The sequence below is a fragment of the Carlito syrichta genome, unplaced genomic scaffold (assembly GCF_000164805.1).
Source record: "Carlito syrichta isolate Samal-C Ts95f unplaced genomic scaffold, Tarsius_syrichta-2.0.1 Scaffold309206, whole genome shotgun sequence".
In the NCBI taxonomy this organism is placed as follows: Eukaryota; Metazoa; Chordata; class Mammalia; order Primates; family Tarsiidae; genus Carlito; species Carlito syrichta.
Genome location: NW_007253302.1, coordinates 344,841 through 363,146, shown reverse-complemented (window position 1 = coordinate 363,146; position 18,306 = coordinate 344,841). Strand labels below are relative to the sequence as shown.

Below are 18,306 nucleotides of genomic sequence, written 5' to 3'. Positions count from 1 at the left end.
AAAAAGAAAACAAAAGACTATCTTATTGGATATTTACTTATGTTTTCCTTTTGCTTACACTTAGAACTTAGGAACAACTTTCACTCCAGAGATAAACAAATTTTCCAGTCCTTCCTCAGTGTACACATCTCTGCCAAAGGCAAAGGCAAGCTGCCTTGGATTTAATTCCTTTGAGTAAAGCTTTGTACCCATTAGACTGCATGTCATTTTCAAAGAATTACTTTAAAAGGAATGATTAAACATTTAAAGCTTTAAGGTCTATAAAATATTAACCTAAGAGAAGAAAAGGAAGAGATGGAGTTCTGAAGGAATCTTGATAATGGATATGGAAAAGTAGCATTTATATTTTTTATATTTCAAGAGAAATGATTTGAATGCTTTCAAATGAGGTCAGTGACTTTAGAGAGAATTTTGGGTATAGCATTGGTCCTATAACATCGTGTACTCATGAATATGCCTAGTTTCTCTTTATGCAAAGAAAAGTTCAACTTGAGCCACACAAGTAGTTAATTTAGCTCTCTATATTGAAACCACAACCTTTCTTTCCATTCTCTTTATTAAATTTTTTTATCACATTTACCATCATTTCAGTGAAGTATTTTAGGTTAAGATATTTCTCGAGACCCGCCTGGGCAGCGAGACCTCATCTCTACAATAAATCAAAAAATCAGCCGGGCGTGGTAGCACATGCCTGTAATTCCGGTTACTCGGAAGGCTGAGGCGGAAGGATTGCCGGAGCCCAGCAGGTCGAGGCTGCGGTGGCTGGGAGCGGCCACTGCACTCCAGTCTGGGCGATAGAGTGAGACTCCAACTCAAAAAAAAAAGAATGTATCCAGTTAAAAATAGGAAGACTCTTGAGGAAACTCCTACAGTTTATTCCAAAGTATAATTATAAAATTTCCAAATTAAATCTGTATACTGTTTGAGCACTCATTACTTAATTTATTTAGTTCTTCCTTTGCTTTTGAAGTTCAGTGTCTCGGCAGACTTTGTAATAATTGGTATTGCTAAAGGCTTTAAAAGTGGAAGTTCTTTTGGGGGAGCTTTATTAATTAAATTGTAATCTTCTTTATTCTTTTTTTTCCTCCCTCCCTCCCTCCTTTCCTCCCTCCCTCCTCTCCTTCTCTGTTTCCCTCCTTCCCTCTCTCCCTCCCTTTCTTCCTTCCCTTGTTTTTTAAGACAGTGTCTCACTTTGTTGCCCAGGCTGGTATCAAACTCCTGGACTAAAATGATCTTCTTGCCTTAGTCTTAAGAATAGCTGGGACTGTAGTTGCATACCACCACTCCTAACTTTTTGGACTTTAATGTTGATTAAAGTTTTCCAACTGATTTTGAACAATATGCAAACAGTTTTTGGAGGATTTATTTGAAAAAGACTCACTATTGAGACATTGGGTTGGATTTATAAAGTAGTTTTTTTTTTGAGTTGGATTCTAACTCTGTTGCCCAGACTGTAGTGCAGTGGCTGCTCCTGGCCACCGCTGCCTCGACCTGCTGGGCTCCGGCGATCCTTCCGCCTCAGCCTTCCAAGTAGCTGGAACTACAGGCGCGCGCTACCACACCCGGCTAATTTTGGGTTTATTGTAGAGATGAGGTCTTGCCAAGTTGCCCAGGCGGATCTCGAACCCGCGAGCTCAGGCAGTCCCCTCACCTCAGCCTCCCAAGGCACGGGATTGCAGGCTGAGCCACCGAGCCCAGCATATAAAGTAGTTTTTTAAAGGTACCAGCCTCTAAAGTCTGGTGACAGGATGTAAGGAGAGCACACATGTTGATATGTAAAGTATCATTCAGTACCAGCTTTATCCTTAAAAATTTAACTGTGAATTTATGAAGATGTTTGTAAATTTTGACATTTGGAGTTAGCTCATTAAAAGTGATGTCACTAGAGCTCCCATGTTAAATAGAAATAGCCTCAAAGGTTTTATGTGAATTGTCCATGCATTTTCTGGAGAAAGGAAAATTTAGTGCTTAGTTTATATTAAATAAGTTTCTTCATTTTGTTCATAACTTTTAAAAAGGCTTATAGACAATAAAATACCAAACACCAAATAGATAAATAATTGTAGATTTATATTGTACAATAAATGATAGAACCACAAAACCACCCAAGAGTTTTCAGACCATCAACTCCTACTTCATTTGTGCCTGACCTGTAACTTCCCACTGACCTAGCCAGCTGGTAACCTGGTGCATCTTGTGGTCACTGTACATGTCACTGCACTGGCTGGCATACCAAATAGCTAGCAACAGCACCGGTGTCAAGTATTTCTCCTAATAGTTTGCAAGACCATAAAGAGTTAGCTGTCTGTGGTTGCTTGTACCTAAGGATACTTTTCAGTGAGCGCATGCTGTCCTTGAAGGGAGAGTGTTCGTTGTATTGCATCTATAAAGAATCAGATGGAATCATCATTGGTTCTCTTTCAAATTTCATCACTTGTTCAAGTGATGAAAACATACACTATTAGCTGGTGCCTTGGCCAGAAACTAGATATGTACAGTAGAGGTACTAAATCCATCCTAGGTTTTTTAGTGTGTTTTACTTTTTTGGTTTTTTTGAGTCGGAATCTCTGTCACTCAGGCTGGAGTACAGTGGCACGCTCATGGCCATGGCAGCCTCAACCTGCTGGGCTCACGTAATCCTTCCACCTCAGCCTTCCAAGTAGCTGGAACTACAGGCATGGCATCACCACACCTGGCTAATTTTTTGATTTATTATAGAGATGAGGTCTCACCAACTTGCCCAGGCTGGTCTCAAACTCCTGCACTCAGGCAATCCTCTTGCCTCAGCCTCCCAAAGTGCTGGGATTATAGATGTGTACCACCATGCCCAGCTATTTTAGTGTATTTGAATGTAATGATTAATAATAGTTTTTTTTTTTTTTAATGAGAAATCTGGCCAGTTGTGGTGGCTGAAGCCTGTGATCCCAGCACTTTGGGAGGCCGAGGCAAGAAGATTGCCTGAGCCTGCAGGTTTGAGACCAGCCTAGCCAACATGGTGAGACCTTGTCTCTACAATCAAGTAAAAAATTAGCCTGGCATGGTAGCGCATGCCTATAGTTCTGGCAACTTGGAAGGTTGAGACAGAAGGATCACTGGAGCCCAGCAGCTCGATGCTGGGATGGCGGTGAGCATGCCACAGCACTCCAGCTTAGGCTACGAAGTGAGACTCCAACTCAAAACAAATAAAAAAGAAAAGAAATCTGAGACATATGGTAAATTGAATGGGATGCTGAGACAACAGGCTGTAAATCAAGACTGTCCTGGACAAACAAGCCATGGAATATGGGAAACAGCATAGAGGTTGGAGTGGAGGTTGGAGTTACATACTTACATGTGTGTTGCAGTCTGGAACTTGAATGTATGTATATGAGTGTGAGTGTGTGTACATTTATATACATGTATGTACATAATTATGTATATTTATGTACATGTATGTCTATACAGTAGTTCCCCCTTATCCTCAGGGGATACATTCCAAGATCTCTAGTGGATGTCTGAAACTGCAGATAGTACTGAACCCTATATATGCTATGTTTTTTCCTATAAATAATATGATAAAGTTTAGTTTATAAGTTAGGCACAGTAAGAGATTGACAGCAATAACTAATAATAAAATAAAACAATTATAACACTATTATAATAAAAATTATGCGAATGCGGTTTCTCTTAAAATATCTTATTGTGCTGGAATCACCCTCCTTGTGATCTGTCAATCTGATACCTGAGATGGCTGTTAAGTGACTAACAGATGGGTAGTATATACAGAGTGGATACACTGGGCATAGGGATGACTCACATCCTGAGTAGGCTAGCATGAGATCTCATCACACTCCTCAGAATGGTGTGCAGCTTAAAACATGAAATGTTGTCCAGGTGCTATGGCTCGTGCCTGCAATCCCAGCACCTTGAGAGAGAGATGCAGGAGGATTGCTTGAGGCCAGGAGTTGGAGACTACCCTGAGCAGCATAGCAAGATCTCATCTCTATTGAAAATAAAAAAATGAGCTGTGGGTGGTGGTGCTTGCCTGTAGTTCCAGCTACTCGGAAGGCTGAGACTGGAGGATTACTTGAGCCAAGGAGTTCAGGGCTATTGTGAGCTATGATTATGCCATTGCTCTTCAGTCTGGGCAACAGAGCAAGACCCTGTCTCTACAAATAATAATTATTAAAACTTATGAAATGTTTATTCGGAATTTTCCATTTAATATTTTTGGTCCAGAATTCACCATAAGTATCTGAAACTGGAAAGTGAAACTGTAGGTAAGCAGGGACTACTGTGTATGTGTATATAAACTTTTTTCTTTCTTTTTTTTTGAGTTGGAGTCTCACTCTGTCGCCCAGACTGGAGTGCAGTGGCCGCTCCCAGCCACTGCAGCCTCAACCTGCTGGGCTCCGGCGGTCCTTCCGTCTCAGCCTTCCGAGTAGCCGGAATTACAGGCATGCGCTACCACGCCTGGCTGATTTTTTAATTTATTGTAGGGATGAGGTCTCACCAAGTTACCCAGGTGGGTCTCAAACCCCCAGGCTCAGGCAATCCATTCACCTCAGCCTCCCAAAGGCGCAGGATTACAGGCTGAGCCACCGAGCCTGGTTTATAAACTTTTTTCAAGCCATTCCTTTCCTTTTCTGTCATTCCCAATGTTCATATCCTTAAATGGATCATTAAAATTGCTTCCTAACCAGGCGTAGTGGCTCACACCTGTAATCCCAATACTTTGGGAGGCAGAGGTGAGAGAATTGCGTGAGGCTAGGGGTTTGAGACCAGCTTGGGTAACTTGATGAGACCTCATCTCTACGATACATCAAAAAGTAAGGCTGGGCTCGGTGGCTCAGCCTGTAATCCCAGCACTTTGGGAGGCTGAAGCGAGTGGATTGCCTGAGACCATGAGTTTGAGACCCATCTGGGCAACTTGGCGAGACCTCATCTCTACAATAAATTAAAAAGAAATTAGCCAGGCGTGGTAGTGTGTGCCTGTAGTCCTGGCTACTTGGAAGGATGAGGTGGAAGGATCGCTGGAGCCCAACAGGTCGATGCTGGGGTAGCCGTGAGTGTGCCACTGCACTCCAGCCTGGGCGACAGAGTGAGACTACAACTCAACAAACAAACAAATAAACAAAAAGTTAGCTGGGCATGGTGGCATGTGCCTATGGTTCCAGCTACTTGGAAGGCTCAGGTGGAAGGATCACCTGAACCCAGCAGGTCGAGGCTGTGGTGGCTGTGAGCATGCCACTGTACTCCAGCCTGGGTGACAGAGTGAGATTCTGACTCAAAAAAATAAAAAAATAAAATTGCTTCCTAAGTATCCCCCTATATTCTGCTTCTAGTTTCTCTCTTCGTGTATAAATTATCACTTTGTATCAAGAATTATTACCAAGTTAATAACTCTTGAATCTGTCTCCCTTTCTTTGCTCTTTTTTTTATTTACTTCTTCTATGGCACATGAGGCCCTCCATAAGTTATCTTCTACAAACTTCATCAGCTTATCTCCCATTCTTCTTTCCATTAAGAACTTCTTGCTGTTCTTTTCAGACACAACTGAGTTTTCTGTTGATTATATGCTTTTGTGCATACTGTTACCTCTGTGTAGAATTCCTTTCCTCATACCTCAAGTTCCTGCTCTGATGTCACCCCATGAAGCCTTCTTGGACTCCCATCCTGGTTCCAGAACACTCTTATACTTTCATTTGCAGGCAAACGTGATACTTCAAATATTGATACTTGCAAGATGCCTTTCTGATGAAAACTTTTTTTTTAGTCAAGATCTCACTTTGTCTCACTCAGTGCAGTGGCATGTTCATGGCTCTCTGCAGCCTTGACTTCCTGGGCTCAGTTGATCCCTCTGCTTCAGCCTTGCAAGTAGCTGGGCCTACAGGCACACACCACTATCCCCAGCTAATGTTTTTTTTTTGTTTGTTTGTTTTGTAGAGACGAGGTCTTGCTATGTTGCCCAGGCTGGTCTTGAATTCCTGGGCTCAAGCAATCCTTCCACCTCAGCTTCTCAAAGTGTTGGGATTAAAGGCGTAAACCATCATGCCCGGCCCCTTAGATGAAATATTAAGTTTGTTAATCAACTGACCAAGGAACCCTTTGAACTGTAGTGTGAATTGAATGGCACTGCCTGCCTGTAAGCACTTCAGATCTGATGATATCATCATCTTTTTTTGTATATCAGTTTGTATATTCATTGATTATTTTATATATTTATCTTTGAGTCAGAGTCTCACTCTGTTGCCCAGGCTGGAGTGCAGTGGCAGGCTCATAGTCACTGCAGCCTTGACCTGCTGGACTCAGGTGATCCTTCTGCCTCAGCCTTCCAAGTACCTGGAACTACAGGTGGGCGCTACCAAGCCTGGCTTATTTTTGGATTTATTGTAGAGACCAAGTTGCCTAGGCTGATCTGGAACTCCTGAGCTTAGGCAATCCTCTCACCTTGACCTCTCAAAGTGCTGGGTTTACAGGCTTCAACCATCATGGCCGGCCTCATTGATTATTTTATGGAAGCGATTTTTGAACTGTATTCCTAACTACATTGGGTACTTTCATTGAGGATGAGTACTTGGAACTTTGGGCCTGTCAACTGGTTTTAACTAAAACATTTCATTCCTAATTTGTTATATGTTGGATTTCTGGGTGAAATTGTGGATAAGAAAAAGAATTCTGATGTCAAAAATAAATGTAAGATTCTTCTTTTATTTCTTGTTTACCTGACTCTTAGTAACCCATGTGACTGTCTTTATTTATGCTTCTTCTCCCCCCAAGAAGAAACAAAACCTAACTTCTTGAAATCAAAGTTATTTTATATTATTCATCTTTGTTTCTCTGTTTCATCTTTGTTTAATCTGTTTAATGAATGCCAAATATGTTAATATAAGCTACTGAATAACATCTAATTTTTATTTATTTATTTATTTTAGTTATCAAGTGGGAATCCTGTATATGAAAAATATTATAGACAGGTAAGAATTTTGTTTCATTGTTTTCCTAGATCTTAAAATGTACTGTCATATCTTGATTGTATGTATGAAGATTACCAGCTAGCTGGATAAATTTGATATATCTGGTTTTCACCTTCCTGTGCCCCCTACTTTGAGTACTTAATAAGCTTTTGACAAGCTCCCAGAAAAATGAAGGAAAGATAATTATTCAAATATTTAGTTGTCTTAAATATATATATTAAAAATACAGCATTAGATATTGTTATTCAGATATAAGAATACAATTTGTAAAACAAGTAGAAATAACTTTTGTTTTTAAGACTTACTGAAGTATAATTTCACAAGGTAAAAACCATGACTTTCTTACAAATATAAAATAAACATGTATCAAAGATTTTTATTCAACTCATTAATTACTGGGAGAACCAGTCAAATGTAAAACTGAGAATATGAGTTACAGAGATTTATATTCTCCACAGGCAGAATTCATTTGCATGACTGTCAGTTTTCTTTAATTTAACCTCTATCCCTCTCCCTACAGAGTATAAAGTAGTCGAGTCAGTAGAAAGTCAGTCAAGTATACATACCATAGATCAGATAGTCTCTTGAGTGTATAGACAAGCTTATTTGCCTTTTCCAAGTATTGGGTCTTCTTTTTTTCTCCTTTAAGTTTCCCTACCTGTGATCATGATCACAGAAAAGGCTGGTGTCATTGTATTTGGCCTGGCTCTCTACATAGTCACAGCACGTTTTAGTTGGTTTTGACTTGCAAATCTAGAGACATAGATTGTTTAACAAAACCTAAGGTAGAGAATTAATTTCTACTTGAAAAATTTTACGAATCTCAGATTGTACTTTTTAAAGCCTCTGTTACATTTGCTCTTCTATCTTGAGGCTAGGCTCCGAACCTTTTATTTTGTATTTTTTATTTTTTCGAGTTGGAGTTTCACTCTGTTGCCCAGGCTGGAGTGCAGTGGCACACTCACGGCCACCCCAGCGTTGACTTGCTGGGCTCCAGCAATTCTTCCGCCTCAGACTTCCAAGTAGCTGGAACTACAGGCGCGCGCTATCACGCCCGGCTAATTTTTTATTTATTGTAGAGCCAAGGTCTTGCCAAGTTGCCCAGGCTGGTCTCGAACTCACAGGCTCAGGCAGTCCTCTCGCCCAACCTCCCAAAGTGCTGGGGTTACAAGCCGAGCTACTGAGCCCAACCTTCTCCGAACCTTTGAAGTTCTCTCCACCATATTTCACCTCCAGTAAATATAAATTTAAGTGAATTTATCTCGTCTTGAGGTTTCTTAGATTTGCTAAGATTCCTAGCCTACTGATAAGAGACCTTGCTTTACTACTATGAGGCAGGAACCTTATAAACCGAGTAGCAGACCAGTTTTCTTGGGAGAACTTTTACACATTGGTGCCACATAAAGCCAAGTTCTTTATCCTTATAGTAATAAAAGGGAATCACTCTCAAAAATGGGCTTGTTTTGCATAATCAATTTATCCAATTGTTTCCCGATAAAAAGAACAAGTTGCCATTGAACCCATTTAATAACTTTATTGCCATAGAGTAAAGGTATTCAGTAAACATCTTTGTTTTTGAATTCCAAAGGATTAGTGAAAATCAGATACCATTGAAAACTATTTCACTCAGTTTGCAAAAGGAGAGCCTACTAAATTAAGGATTGAGATAGCCTAAGAAGAAAAAGAAAGGACCTTTTCACATTAGAAAATAGAACATTAAAAATAATATCAACAGTATTCCAACTAAATAACCATAATTAAACTTTTCTCAACAGTTCAGTCAGTCCTGTGTAATCAGTTCTTGTTCAGCTGCATCTTGGGTTAGAAGTCTGTTTTTATGAAACACATTTGATTCTGGACTGAAAAGAGTCCAGATATTCTGACTTGTCTACCAGTACAGTCTGAAAGTAGTCTAACTGAGGTCAGCTCAGACATCTTTACCCAAAAGTCCATTTTTTGAAGTGTTAATAATTCAGAATATGTAGAATAAGTATTTATAATATATTATAGAGTACATCAAAAGTATAGCTATTTTCATAATGCTGTGAGACTTTCTTTGTTGAAGATATAGCTTCCAGCCAGTAGCTTATGGCAGATCCTTTAGGCAAGCATGAGAGTACAACAGAAACGACTGTAGATGATGAAGTCTAAATGGCTGTGTTTATTATAGTAACCAAAAGAATGTACGATAGTAACATTCTTTACTAGGGTATAGTACATAAATATTTCATGAGAGTTTGATCGATGTTTCCCCTGAGTGCCTCTCTATTTGGGTTATGTTTAATGTGCCCAACCCTGGTCAGGTAGTGGGCAAAGAAAAGGAATTCTGGCGAATTCTATAGGCAGGTTTCGTATCCCTTTCTTTACTTCCATCTTACCCCAAATTTGAAGGATTAGGCAATACTTTTTTGCTGAGTGCCTGATTTATCCCATGTTCTAGCACTTGAAAGAAAGGGTTCTGGTGACCCCCTTGGGTCCCTTCCTGTTCTGGAAGCTTTTCTGTCCTCTCAATAAATCCTACTTTCAAAAAAAAAAAAGAAAAGAAAAGAAAAAAAGAAAGGGTTTCCCTTTTGCTTCTTTGCTGGGACTGAACTGTCTGGAATGCTTTGTGTAATATATGCTTATAGTAAATCTAAGCTGAACAGCTATCTCACAAATATCCTAGTATCCTATTACTTTTCCCCTGACTTTTTAAAATTTATGTTTTGTTTTTACAAATAGAACTTCAGGAAATTTTTTTTTTAAATGACTCTTTTTTTTTTTCTTCTGTTTTTGTGACCTCATTCTTAGAGGAAAGTCCCTAATCAGTTAAAATGATATATTTCCCTTAATGTGTTTCAGGAACTAACAGGGTTTTTTTTGTTTGTTCATTCGTTTGGGTTTTTTTTTTTTTTTGGCTTTAGGGTGGCATGGTCATGGCTCACTGCAGCCTTGACCTTCTGGGCTCAGGCTATCCTTCCACCTCAGCCTCCCAGATAGCTGGGACTAAAGGTGCATGTCACCACTCCTGTCTAATTTTTTTGATGTTTTATAGAGACCAGTTCCCACTGTGTTGCTTAGGCTAGTCTCACACCTGGCCTCAAGTGTGAGATCCTCCCACCTCAGCCTTCCAAAGTGCTGGGATTACAGGTGTGAGCCAACATGCCTGGCCACAGTTTTAAAATGCTTATTAAAGTTTATTATGGAATCACTGCTGGTTTTAGAACTGATATTGCTTTGATTTCTAAAAAAAATGCTGCAGTTTTTAAGAGTAGGTATAAAAGCAGAAGGAGATGATTTAAAGATGTCTGAAGAGGCAGGTAACATATGCAGCTATTTCTATTTGTCAAAAGACCTCTTTAGGAAATACTGCTCTTTTCTTCCTCTTGCCATTTCATTGAAATTTAAATGACAACTATAGAAGATTTAGAGTTAGAGGATACATGTTGATGTTATGACTCCACTAATTTGCTTTCACCTCCTTTGAGCTTCAGTTTTCTCATTTGTATAGCGAGTATTACAACTTGGTGGGACCTCATCTCTACAATAATAAATCAAAAATCAGCCGGGTGTGGTAGCGCGCGCCTGTAGTTCCAGCTACTTGGAAGGCTGAGGCGGAAGGATCGCCGGAGCCCAGCAGGTCGAGGCTGCGGAGGCCGGGAGTGGCCACTGCACTCCAGTCTGGGCGACAGAGTGAGATTCCAACTAAAAAAAAAAAAAAAATCTCTACAATAAATTAAAAAATCAGCTGGGCGTGGTAGCGTGCGCCTGTAATTGTGGCTACTTGGAAGGCTGAGGTGGAAGGATCACCGGAGCCCAGCAGGTCGAGGCTGCGGTGGCTGGGAGCGGCCATTGCACTCCAGTATGGGCAACCGAGTGAGACTCCAACTGAAAAAAAAAAATTAATAAATAAATACATAAATAAAATAAAATAAAAAACATTTTGCAAGTGGCCAGTTCTGTCTAGATGGTACTCAACTCATATGACTCTCAGTATATTCCTTGGTCCATGTTAGTCAAAAGATTACTGTTCTTTCTTGAAAAAGCCAGTTCCCACATCACAGGGATAGAAGGCAGATAATGGTGGTAATTTTGCTTTTGTGTTTTTTTGTCAGCTTATGGTTTATATCTTTTCAGGTCGATGCAGGCAGTACTGGAAGGGTTTTGGCTTCTGATGCTGCTACTTTCCTGAAAAAATCAGGGCTTCCAGATTTGATACTTGGAAAGGTAGTATTTGTTTATTGTAGCTAAAGTATAATGAATATTTACTACTATAGGTGAACTGGATGCAAATTCATAAAGATACCAGCAAGAAACTTAGAAGCTAGAACTGAATCATAGAAGCCGTTACAATAATGGGTTGGAGGGAATTTGTGGTGTAGTGATTTTACCATCTTGAAAAGTAAGGTGTTTTTCAGATCTTTAGAAGTAAATTACTTTTTAGTTGGATGAATTGAGGAAGTAACAGTACATTTGGTGGGGAGAAACAGTGCAGATTGAATTCTTGTCACCCTCTCAAAGACTTGGCTCTGACCCTACTTCCTCTATTATAACTGTCTTTGTTTAATGTGTGGTGAATAGAGTGGGGGATGGGAGGCTTTGGAAAGAGCACAGAGAAGTGAAAAGCCCCTCTCCCAACAAATCCTTAAACATTATATTGACATATATTCAAAATCCTGTGAAATAATTACTATTAATAATTATTCACAAATAACACTAATCATCTCAACTTGCCCATAGGAAAGAATACGATGTTTAATAAGGATCTAAAATCAAAGTAGTGTGTATGTTCTAGTGGAAGGAGCATTGGAGTTAAGAGTTAGAACCTGGGTTAGTGAAAAAGGCGTTTGGCTGGCATTTAGAACCTGGTTTCAGTTCTTTCTCTGGTGCCCTGAATGTTCTTGAGCCAAGTCATTTAACATTATTGGGACTTAGTATCTTTGTGAATGGTTGTACTAAATGATCTTTAAGGTTTCTTTCCACTCTTAATTGCATGATTCTTAGATCTGAATACCAGATAGCTTAAGGTTGTAAATGGTAGAGATTTAATTTATCATTAAGCTGATTTTTGTTTAAAATATAGATTGATGCTTTTCTTCCCCTAAATTTCAGATTTGGGATTTAGCTGACACGGATTGCAAAGGCATCCTCAACAAACAAGTAAGATTCAGAGATTCATATGAAAATTTTTTGGGTAAATCAAAAATTTTGAATTTTTAAGCTAAAAATTGGTTTTTACCAACATTAAGGTTTTACAAGGCCAAGTGTTGTCACAATGAAAATATTTTCAATCACTGGATGTTAAAATAACTAATTCCTAAAGGTTAATGTTTGTTTGGTAACATTGTTCTCCTGGAGTTTATTTTTCTGTCTTTCAGAAAGACTTTACTCTTTGATTAAATTTCTTGGATGTATAGGGTTATAAGTAAAAATAGATTTGGGCAACCCCCTTGGGTCCTCTCCCACTGTGGGAACTTTTCTATCCTCTTAGTAAATCCTGCTTTAAAAAAAAAAGTAGATTTTATTTGCCCAGTACATTTGAAAGGAAGCACTTGGCTAATCACACTTGAGTATTCTGGCCTATGCATTACCTGTGACATCTAAACACAAAACTGGTTTACAGGCCAGAAGTAAACTCTGGACCAGAATATATGAAAGTGGTTATGGCCAGGAGTATTGAACACCATCGGTGTACTTTAAAGTTCTGATTTTTGGGGATGGATTTCAGAGTTGTATAGTATTGAATTCAAAGTTTGCTACATGCTGAACATTTGCTGAGCACCACTACTCAAAGATAAATCCCTCTTGGACATGGGGATAGTTGAAGCAGGATCAAACTAGAAAAGATACGGGAAAAATTAGATGAGGCGGTTCAGTTTTTAAATTAAGATTTCAGGGCTAGATTATAGTCCCCATTGGAGCCTCTGGATAGAAAGGCTAGTTCATACATTGGAGGTAAAGGAAAACTAAATTCATATGTGCAACCAGGTGCTATGTACTCAGTCAGCAAATATTTGTTGAGAACCCGTTATGAGCTAGACTTTAACATTACAGAGGTGAACCTGACAGATGTGGTCACTTAAGATTTTACAGTATAATAAATTCTTCACTGATATTCCTGGATTTTGGATGTTGAGTTTGAGTTGTCTTTGTTATTTCCAAATAGCTAGATTTATAAGTCTGCTGTTAAACTTTGAATTTGCATTAGAGGCATAGATTTTGGAGTTAACCTGTCAATGAAATAAAAAACCCGACACTTACTGCGTTTCTATGTGCCAAAAGTGACACCAGTATTAGCTCCCCTTTGGTGGAAGAGTTTTGTTTAACTTGCCTGTTGCCTCATAACTTCAAGTAGCAGAACTAGAATTTAATGCAGAATTATTTCACTTCAGAGCCCATCCATATTGTGGGAGTAGACCTGATGACCTAAGGGTAATTGAATCTCACATAAAGTGAGAAGAGAAAGAGGGTCATTTTGGAATACTTATAATACCAGTATTTTAAGGTTGGGTGAGGCATTGGTTCCAGCAGAAGAGATTTGAAAGGTCAGAGGAGAACTAGGGGAGCTTTATGAACCCATATTGGTGGAGGAGAGCTTCAGGGAGGATCATACTTTTCCAGACATCAAAGAGAATGAGCAGGATGAGGCCTTTTTTTTTCTTTCTTAAACTCTATTGTATTTGGATATCATTTGTGACATAGGAGTAGTTTCTTTAGCAAATCGTGGAGTTGAAGTCAGATTACACAGAAAGCTTGTGGAATGAATGAAAAGAAAAGGGGCTATCTTAAAATAGCATTTTTTCCCCCAAGAAATGAGTGAAGACAATCACAGCCTACAAGCTGATAAGAATAGATTAGGAATTGGGTATGAAGGGTATAGGGGAGAATAGGGAGTCTGAGAAAAGTCTTGAAGGGTTGATTGTATCAACAGATATACTAGGGTATTGACAAATTGGAAAAATTAGAACCGCAGTAAAGGCTTTTGTTATCATGTCTATTCCCAGACCTGACTTTTTTTTTTAGTTATTTTTTTGAGTTGGAGTCTCACTCCACCTAGGCTGGAGTGCGGTGGCATGGACACAGCCACCAACCACAGTGTTGACCTGCTGGACTCTGGCAATCCTGTCTCAGTATTCCAGGAAGCCAGAACTACAGGCGCGTGCTTCCACATCCGGCTAATTTTTTGATTGTCTTTTTTTACTATGGAGATGAGGTCTCGCCAAGTTGCCCAGGCTGTTCTTGAACCCATGGGCAGGCAATCCGCTTACCTCGACCTCCCAAAGTGCTGGGATTATAGGCTTGAGCCACCGTGCCCAGCCCAGACCTGACTCTTAACTCAGAATGGCTGGAAAAAACCAGTTGCTTCAGCTTCTTTGCATTTATTTATTTATTAACCTTTGGACTGAGACTTTAAATGCTAAAAATCCAAGGACTTTAAGGGAGATTTATAAGTATTTTGAAGACAAGAAATGATATAATTGTTTTAGATGCTGAATAGTTATTTTCATTTATTTTCTGTTGCTATTCTGGATTACTGATCTAGTCTCACGATTTATAATCTTTTGTTTTTCAAATTCTTTTTTTTTTTTTTTACCTAAATGATAAAGTACATTTCTTAACATCATTAAATATTCTTTGAAACATTAGTATTCTAGCCAGGCACGGTGGCTCATACTTGTAATCCCAGTGCTTTGGGAGGTGGACATGAGAGGATTGCCTGAGCCCAGGGATTCGAGACGAGCCTGGGCAACTTGACGAGACCTCAGTCTGGGTGACAGACTGAGACTCTAACTCAAAAAAAAAAAAAAAAGAAACATGAGTATTCTGTGTAATTTCCACTGTCTGTATGTATGAACTATTTTCCCATTTATATTGTTACTTGCTATTCATAATATTAGGAACAGCTTTGTACATAAGTCTTTTCTCAATTGTAAAGCGTTTTTGAAGCAAGTGTGTCCTTAAGTTTGTTGCTACATAAAAACACTAAAGTAATTATGAATGTATGTGTGTAGGTAGATAGGTAGGTAGGTAGATAGGTAGATAGAAAATGCTCTTAACACTCATACTTTTCTTTCTCAGGAATTCTTTGTTGCTTTGCGTCTTGTGGCATGTGCCCAGAACGGATTGGAGGTTTCACTGAGTAGCTTGAACCTGGCTGTTCCTCCACCAAGATTTGTAAGAAGTGCTTTTAGATTTAAGTTGTATTTAATTTTAAAAAAGGATGCCACATGATTTGTAAATTTAAATTATATATTAGGCCAGGTGTGCTAGTTCATGCCTATAATCCCAACTACTCAGGAGGCTGAGGCAGGAAGATCACTTGAGCCCAGGAGGTCAAGGCTGCAGTGAGCTAGGGTTGTACCACTGCTCTCCAGCATGGGCAACAGAGTGAGATCCTGCCTTAAAAAAAATAAAAAATAAATATATATATATTTTAAATTCTCCCTCACAGAGTTATTATGTTTGTATAAAATATAAATGCATAGGTATTTCCTCATTTTACATTAATTGTAGCATACTATATATACAATTCTATCCCTTTTATAAATAACTTATTTTTAAAAGAGCTTTACATGTCATTATGTCAAAATCTTCCTCTTTGTTTTTATAACTGCATAGTATTTCTTTGCTTGTATTTATAATTTATTTAATTTCTTATTGATAGGTTTTTAACTTATTTATAATGTTTTGTTATAAAAAATGCAACAAATAATAACTTTACATATATGTTATTTTGCATGTGCAAGAATATATTTATATGTGTAAATTTTCAAAAGTGGAAATGCTATTCAAAAAGTTTTTGACTTTGTAGTTTCCATGTATATTTTCAACTTGCCTTCTGTAGTTGTTATATTAGTTCCCACTCCCATCAACAATTGTTTGAGGGTTTGTTTCTTAATACTTTTGCTAGCATACTGTTGTCAAACTTTTTATTTTTTATTTTTATCAAAGATAGGGTCTCATTCTGTTTCCCAGACTGGATTGCAGTGATGGATTATAGCTCATTCTAACCTCAGACTCCAGGGTTTAAGGGATCCTCCTGTCTCAGCCTTTTGAATAGCTGGGACTGTAGGTACTTGCTACCACATCTGACTAACTTAAGAATTTTTAAATAGAGGGTCTCACTATGTTATCCAGGTTGGTCCTGAACTTCTGGTCTCAAGCAATCCTCCCGCCTTGATATCCTAAAGTGCTGAAGGTACAGGCATGTGCCATCACACTTGGCCTGTTGTCAAACTTAGATTTTTGTCAGTTTGATAGGACAGATGGTATGTAAATGTAATTATAAATTTGTCCTTTTGGTTTTATGGAGTGAGGTTGAATAGCTTTTCTTACGCTAATCAGCCATTTACATTACCTTTATGTGAATGTCTGTTTATAGCTTTTGCCCATTTTTTTTTCTTGGATTATTGGTCTTTTTCTGTTGTATTCTAGGGGCTCTTTAAATGTTAGGAAATTAACCCTTTGTCTACGTGAGTTGCTATGAGTAGCATGCAATTTTTCCCCATTTAAAAAAATTAGTATTAAAAATTTTTTTTTTTAATTTTAAGGATGTGAGGTACAATTGAGGGTTAGGTGTACAAATGTTCATTATGCAGGTACCGTTGATGAGGTGTGCTTTTCTCCCCCCCGCCCCCCTGCAGTTTCCCACTGCTGCCAATTTCCTTTTTTTTTTTTTTTTTTAAAGAAGTGGGATCTTGCCTTATTGCCCAGACTGACCTCCAACTCGTGGGCTTCAGCTATCCTTCTGCCTCGGCCTCTCAAGTAGCTGGGATTATAGATGTGTGCCACTGAGTCTGGCTTATTATTGTTTTTTATTCAAATAAGTAGGTTTAAATTTTTTTCTTTTTTTTACATTTAAGTTATTGCTGATGTAAGATGTGAGTATGAATTCAAATTTATATTTTTTCCAAGATGCCTACCCTACAGATCTAATATAGTTTATTGAATAATCAGTCTTTCCCTTCCCATTCCTTTATTTTCTTTGAGGTACCACCTCAGTCATGTGCTAAATTCTCTTATGTATTTGGTTGTGTTCTGGATTTTTGTTATTGTTGTTCTTACTCATTACTCTATTTGTTTATCCATATGCTAGTCTTACATTGTATTAACTATTGTATTTGGTAGCATATTTTTATATCTGATATGGCTAGTTTTTTCTACCACATTCCTTTTTTCAGAAATTTCTTGGCTTTTGCTTGTTTGTTTGTTTGTTTTTTTTTTTTTTGAGTTAGAGTCTCCCTGTGTCGCCGAGGCTGGAGTGCAGTGGCACTCCCATGGCCAACCTAGTGTTGACTTGCTGGGCTCTGGTCATCCTTCCACCTCAGCCTTCCAAGTAGCTGAAACTACAGCTACCAGCACATGCTACCACACCTGGCTAATTTTTGATTTATTGTAGAGACAAGGTCTCGCCAAGTTGCCCTGGCTGGCCCTGAACCCACGGGCTCAGGCAATCCACTCACCTCAGCCTCCCAAAGTGCTGGGATTAAAGGCTAAGCCACCGAGCCCAGCCCTCCTGCTTGTTTTTAAACTCAATATTTTATAAGTTTTTGATCTTTGTGCTAGTAACTTAACTTAAGTTTACAGAATTTCTGCATTTCTGTGTTTAGCTGTGTAGTCAGAGAGGGTTAATTTAGGGATCTGTTGCCTAACTGTATTACAGTTATGTGTTGCTTAACAAAGGAGATACATTCTGAGAAGTGTGTCATTAGGTGATTTCATTGTTGTATAAACAACATGGAGTATACTTAGATGATATAGCCTGCTACACACCAGGGCTATGTGGTTTAGTCTATTGCTCCTAGGTTACAAACTTGCATAGCACTAAATACTGTACTATACTGAATATGATAGGCAGTTGTGATATAATGTTGAGTATTTGTATGTCTAAACATAGAAATGATACAGTAAAAATACTGTGTTATAATCTTATAGGGCCACCATTATATATGTAGTCTATCATTGACCAGAATGTAATCTTTTGGTACATGACTGCATTTTAAATATTTTTTCAAATATATTCATCTGTCTCTTCAGCCAGGTAAGCATAGGAATTTGGGAATGCTATTAATAGGTGTCATGTGGCTGGACACCATGACTCAGCCTGTCATCCCAACACTTTGGGAGGCCATGGCAAGAGGGCTATCTGAGCCCAGGGGTTCGAGACCTGCCTGGGCAACTTGGTGAGACCTCATCTCTATAGTAAATCACAAAAACTAGCCAAACTTGGTGGCATGCATCTGTAGTTCCAGCTACTAGGAAGGCTGAGGCGGAAGAATCGCTTATGCCAGCAGGTGGAGGCTGTGGTGAGCATGAGCGTGCCACTGCACTCCAGCCTGGGCGACAAGAGTGAGACTCCAACTCAAAAAAA

At 38.8% G+C, this 18,306-nt stretch overlaps 1 protein-coding gene across 8 annotated transcripts in view; it reads left to right on the top strand.

Moving 5' to 3' along the window:
* Positions 1 to 18,306, top strand: part of EPS15 (epidermal growth factor receptor pathway substrate 15) — a 164,409-nt gene that overhangs the window by 25,975 nt on the left and 120,128 nt on the right. For 6 of the 8 annotated variants that reach the window (XM_008066983.1, XM_008066981.1, XM_008066982.1 and 3 more), the window contains exons 2-5: positions 6,915 to 6,956; positions 11,073 to 11,162; positions 12,048 to 12,095; positions 15,015 to 15,110. In XM_008066983.1, coding sequence (XP_008065174.1) covers positions 6,915 to 6,956; positions 11,073 to 11,162; positions 12,048 to 12,095; positions 15,015 to 15,110 — 276 coding nt within the window. Of the gene's footprint in view, positions 1 to 6,914; positions 6,957 to 11,072; positions 11,163 to 12,047; positions 12,096 to 15,014; positions 15,111 to 18,306 lie in introns of those variants that run through there. The other 2 variants (XM_008066985.1, XM_008066987.2) reach the window with 2 other exon arrangements.